The sequence below is a fragment of the Eurypyga helias genome, unplaced genomic scaffold, assembly GCF_000690775.1.
Source record: "Eurypyga helias isolate BGI_N326 unplaced genomic scaffold, ASM69077v1 scaffold32817, whole genome shotgun sequence".
NCBI lineage: Eukaryota > Metazoa > Chordata > Aves > Eurypygiformes > Eurypygidae > Eurypyga > Eurypyga helias.
This window is the reverse complement of record NW_010262914.1, coordinates 1-5,164: the sequence shown is the minus strand read 5'-3', so window position 1 is coordinate 5,164 and position 5,164 is coordinate 1. Positions and strand designations below refer to the sequence as shown.

The window sequence follows — 5,164 nt, the reverse complement described above, 5'->3', positions numbered from 1 at the left end:
TGCACAGCCCTGTGCAGGCTAGGTGGGTATGGGCAAGCCAGAGGTGGGTAAGGGCAAGCCAGAGGTGAGCACGGACAAGGCTTGCATGTCCCAGGCTGGCAGGCTCTGGGATTTCAATCCCTGCTTTTGCCTGAGCCTTTTTAATTAACGAAGCTCCATACCCCAACCAACCTGAACCCCAAATAGCCCCATGACAGGCTCAACCTGCTGGTTTGAGCTCAAAGTAGCAAAACTACTACACTTGCACAGCCCCATTTGCTGGGACACCTACCTGGATTTCGGCACAAAGGTGAGACCCATGGAGCTGTCAGGGTCCCTGAGACCCTCACCACTCCCAGGCACTGCTGGGGGTATGGGGGAGCCTGGCTGCAGCTGCCTGGCTGGACGGACAGATGTCCCACTGACACAGGGCTGGGAGGGTTGCTCGAGGACAGAAATATGCTTTACCTGGGGATGGTTCCTCTGCAGCACGAGGGAGTGCAGCTCAAAGGCTCAGGGATCCTTGCTGGTACCACTGCTGCAGTGATGTGGCACGTACCAGACCCCAAACCAGGTCTTCAGGCAGCGCTGCCATCGCTCTGGGCAGGACAGCAGCACACTTCCCGAGACAGCTGCCACACGGCTCCCCAGACACACGCCATCCAGCCAGGGGTTCACAAGGGTGCTTGAAACCAGTCAAGCAGTTTCTTTTTATTTCTTAAAAAAAAAGAAAACAAAAAATAAACCCACCAAAGAACACCCAAACCCCACAACACTTAAAAAAAAAAAAAAAATAAAAAAAATCAATTCCCTAATGGTGAAAGTATAGATACGGCATTTACACAGCTACATCTATCTTCCGCTGACCCCCCACCCGCCCACAGTAATGTAGATTTATACGCGCTTACGTAATATAGCCAGACACAGACAAACAAGTGGGCTTCGAGAGCCTGCGAGAAGGACAGGGTGCACTGGGGACCTCCAGCCTGCCGGGGGTGTGCCGAGCTGCAGGACCTCCCCAAAACACAACTCTTTGGCCCCAAGCCACGGTGATGCCCCCCCTGCCGCAAGCCCAGCCTCGAGGCTGCGCTGGTGATGGGCAAGGAGGGAGGTTGGTCTTTGGCAGATGGGGTGATGTGCCTTGCGGCCAAGCTCAGGGAACCAAGCTTCCCGGCCGCCCTCCTCCTCCTCACGAGGTAGTCGGGAGCTTGGCCGCACGTGACGTGCGAGGTACAGCGAGGAGGCGCAGCCTGGCAGAGGGTACGCACGGCTGGGTGACCCGGGGGGACTCGGGGGTAAAGCCCTGCCAGCCCAGCGGCTCTCAGCATCTTCCTGACAGGAGCCGGTGTCCAGCCTGCGGGCCCTTCGCAGATGGAAGAGCAGTAGGAGGGGGAAAGGCTGCAGGTGTCTGCATCCTACCAAGGGTGACATCCCCCTGGGGCACTCACCCAGCCTTCTTGGAAGCTCTTTGGGAACAAGGGAGCGATCCTGTCACGCGCTCAATGAGCCAAATACAGTACTTGTGTCAGCAAAATGAAGCACTACCAGTTCTGAGGTTCAGTCTGGGAGGAAAGCAGAAATAGCCCTCATTTAGTATGAAGGCAACAGAAATAGCATTGTCCCCTGTGAGGAAAGCCGGGAGCAGAGAGGTCTCTGAGACAGAGAAAGGAGGGACACTTCTGAGATTAAAAGGCCATTCAGCAAAGAGGACAAGGACACAGTGCCACAGGGAAAGGGCAAGCAGCCCTTCCACCCCTTGCACGAACTGCCGGCAGCCAGTGGAGATGCGGGATGCAGATCCAGCCCCCTCCCCGGATACGGTGGGGGCTGCATTTGGCCACCGGGCAGCTCTGTCTTAAATCATTCTGTCCCCATTCCTTTCCAAAGCAAAAGGGATTTAGTGGAGCAAAGAGATGTGCAGAGACAAGGCGGCATTGTTCCCCCAACCCACCCCGCAACTCTCCTGGGAGCACATCAACACCTCGCAACGTGCCACGCACCAAACTTTGTTATTGGATTGGGTTGCAGATGCTTACTGCCAGCTCAGGTGAGTCAGCCTGATCAGAGGCTGATGTGCCACCAGAGAAAACTGTAGGTGGGAGGGAGAGGAATCAGCCGGAGACTGGAATGCATGAATTCCCACAGCTAAAAATGCACCTTGGGACCTCTGGATATGAGGCTGGACTGGGATGGTCATCGCTTCTCTATCAGATCAAAGCAGGGCTGGGACAAACTGCCCCGTTACCCTCCCAGAATGACCCTAGCCTGAGACATCACCATGTTCTGGGTAGAAAACATGGGACAGAGAAGAAAGTGAATGTTGGGAGGAGTGGGCATCAGTCTCTCAATTCTGCCAGCCTCAAATTAGAGGGAAAACTCTGTTTTCAGCAACAGAACAATATGGCTGCAAACGTGTGGCTGCAGCGATTCCACTTGCAATTAGACTAGAAAGGCCAAAGAGGTCTGGTCAACAAGAAACCCACAGAACTACCGGGTTTAAAGCTCATCTGAAAAGAGAAATGTGGCCCTGAATCTGCAAGTAGGCAAGTACAGAAGGGAAGAAAGCAGCTGCAGGGAACGACAGCTCATCCATGCTCATCCTCCTGCTGGGATAAGCAACACTGCGGGCAAGATTAGGCTTGACAGGCAGGAATGTCAGCACGGAAAAACCTCAGGCTCTGCTTGACCTGAAGCCCCCCAAACAGCCTGCCACGCAGGATGAAATGAAAGTACCTGGAAGACAGGCAGATGGGGTGACAAACAAGGCAGGGAGCCCCTGAGCACCAGACACGCCTCGCAACTGGTTGCGATGAGGAGCTGAACTCCCACATTCTGGATTGCACTTGATAATATCAGCACCTACTGAAGGACCCACTTCCCGGCTGCTGCCCGCCAGCCTGGGGAAGCTCTGTGGGTCGTGGGAAGGGGTGGTCCCCCATTAGTCCAACAAGCAGGGCAGTCTGTGTGGGAAGGAAAGCAAAGCATCCTCTTGCCAGGACTTTTGGGGTCATTTTGGTCCTCTGTGCCTTGCATAGTATTCTTCAGCTATCGAAGCAAAACACTGCTTGTTGTTTGATTGCAAGACTGCAAGGGAGAAGCCTGCAGCGTCCTGGATCAGCACAGAGAGGACCTGTTAAATGTGTGTACTCATTTTTCTATTTTTTTTTCCACCAGGAGGATGTTGAAGTTAACACTTGTCGTAGAGCAGGGAAGGACCAAGGGACGGTCCCGTGGCATGCATGGGGGGTAGCAAGGCACAGCCCTTAATCAGAGCACAACGCCTGTGCCTGCATGTGCATCCAGAGCTACAGGGATCCCATTCTCAGCAATCATTCCTCTTTTTTGCCGTGTTCCTTATGGCTCTGCTACACACCTGGACTAAGCCATGTGACCTGCAACATTTGACCATGACCCTGAGCCTTGGGAAAGGCAAATCTTACTGTGTGGCCAGGTTTCCTTCGCTGGTTCTGTGCCACGCTTCACCTCTCTCCCTGGCTACTGCTGTATTTCATTTTAATTCCCCATACAGGTAGGAAAAATGTCTATCAAGATCTATCTCCAGCACGGAGGACCACGGTAGCCATCGTATTCCTGTAGCAGCCCTGGCTGCAAGGTTGGGCTGCTGGCGCAGCCATGGGAGCCAAGCGCTCAGGAGGACGTAGGGAGGAAGGTGGGTGGGAGCACATGGGCAGGGAGGAGAGGCCGAGCTGCTTCCTCCAGGCTGCCGCCAACGGGCAGCAGCTGGGATGCGTGGGTTCTCAATTATTATCTTTTTTTTCGTTTGTTTTTTAAAGGCAGCCTCACAGAAAACTATAAATTAATCTGCTAATTAAATACCCAGGTGAGACACCAGGCAACCTCCAGCCATGCAAGCAGAAGAGTGGCTATGGCTTCTTCCGTAGGTAATTGGAAGGGATCCAGCCCTCCCAGCACGGACCCCCAGTCAGGACCTTGCAAAACCACCAGCCACTGCTGTTCTTCTCACGAACTTCAAACAAAGTCCCTTCTTTAAAGCTGTTGGTCTCCTCGTCACCTTCAAAATCCGCCACTGCCACATAGAGAGCTTCCCTGGAGATGTCCGCACTGGAGACAGGGGCTGAGGTCCTCTCCTTGGCTTCTCCTCTCTCCACTGGCTTGGATATGACCTTTGGGTTTATGCTGCTTTTCGCTTTGGCTTCATCTTGGATGGCAGCAGACAGGAACGGCTTGGCTTTCGGAGGAACCAGCATTGGCCTCCCCGGCACTGGCGATGACCTGATTTCAGGCGTTTCCCGTGCTGGGGCCTTGAGCTCTGCTGCAGGGCTGGAGGCAGAACCCCCCGTTTTCTTTGGTGGGGGTGGTCTGCGGGGTGGCACAACAGGGCGCTGCGGTGGGGGCTCCCTGGCACCCGGGGTGTTTGCTGGGGCCAGGGGAGATTTGGGCAGAGCCTCTTTCATGGTATGGCTGTCCAGCTTGGGCAGGGGTTTGCTCTCCATGTTTGGTCGCTCCTGAAACCTTCCAGGAACCTCCGAAGAGACCATGGTGTTATTGAAGGAGCTTTCACCAGAAGCAGTGTCCGGCTCGGAGGTTTTCTCTGGGCACTTTGCAGGTCGAAGCTTGCTCCGCAGGCTGCAGATATCCAGCTTATCATCAGCTGGAGGTGGATCAGTCCGGGGGGCTGCAGCAGGCTTTGGCCTGATCTGAGGTCTTGACTTCAAGAATGGATTCTGGGTGATGGGCTCAGGCTTGTCCTCCACGGGCTCAGCTTTTGGCTTAGTTGGCTTGACAATGGGCCGGAGGTTTGGCTTCTTCACCTCTTTGGCCGACACCTTGTGTCCACATTCCAGTCCCATTTCATTTTTCAGCTGGAAGAGTTTGCCCTTCTCTGGTTTCAGCTCGGGCTTCTTGATGTCCTTTGGGGTTGCCGACTGCTTGGGTGGGATCATGGGCAAAATCATGCCCGGGGGCTTGGGGGGAGGCCTCTGCCTCTCCAGTAACTCGCCTTCTGATTTAATGATGGACTCCTTCCTGGGTGGCAGGCTGGGCTTCTCCTCTGCATCACGGTCCGAGATCTCCTCGTACCCGCCAGTGAAGGCCGGGTCCGCACTCTCAGGAGCCTCCTTCCCCTTCCAGTCTTTGGCCCACTTCCCGCTGCAGTCTGTACCATTAGGAGGAGCCTCCGGCAGAGGACGGCACGGTCCCGTCG

The 5,164-nt window shown here is 54.9% G+C and overlaps 1 protein-coding gene across 1 annotated transcript; it reads right to left on the bottom strand.

Moving 5' to 3' along the window:
* Positions 1-3,863: 3,863 nt before the first annotated feature.
* On the bottom strand, positions 3,864-5,159 carry LOC104502678 (SH3 and PX domain-containing protein 2B-like; the record flags this gene model as incomplete). Its single annotated transcript, XM_010155884.1, has 1 exon — positions 3,864-5,159. A coding segment is annotated over one exon (1,296 nt), but the record flags the coding sequence as incomplete, so codon positions are not given.
* Between the last annotated feature and the right edge of the window lie 5 nt (positions 5,160-5,164).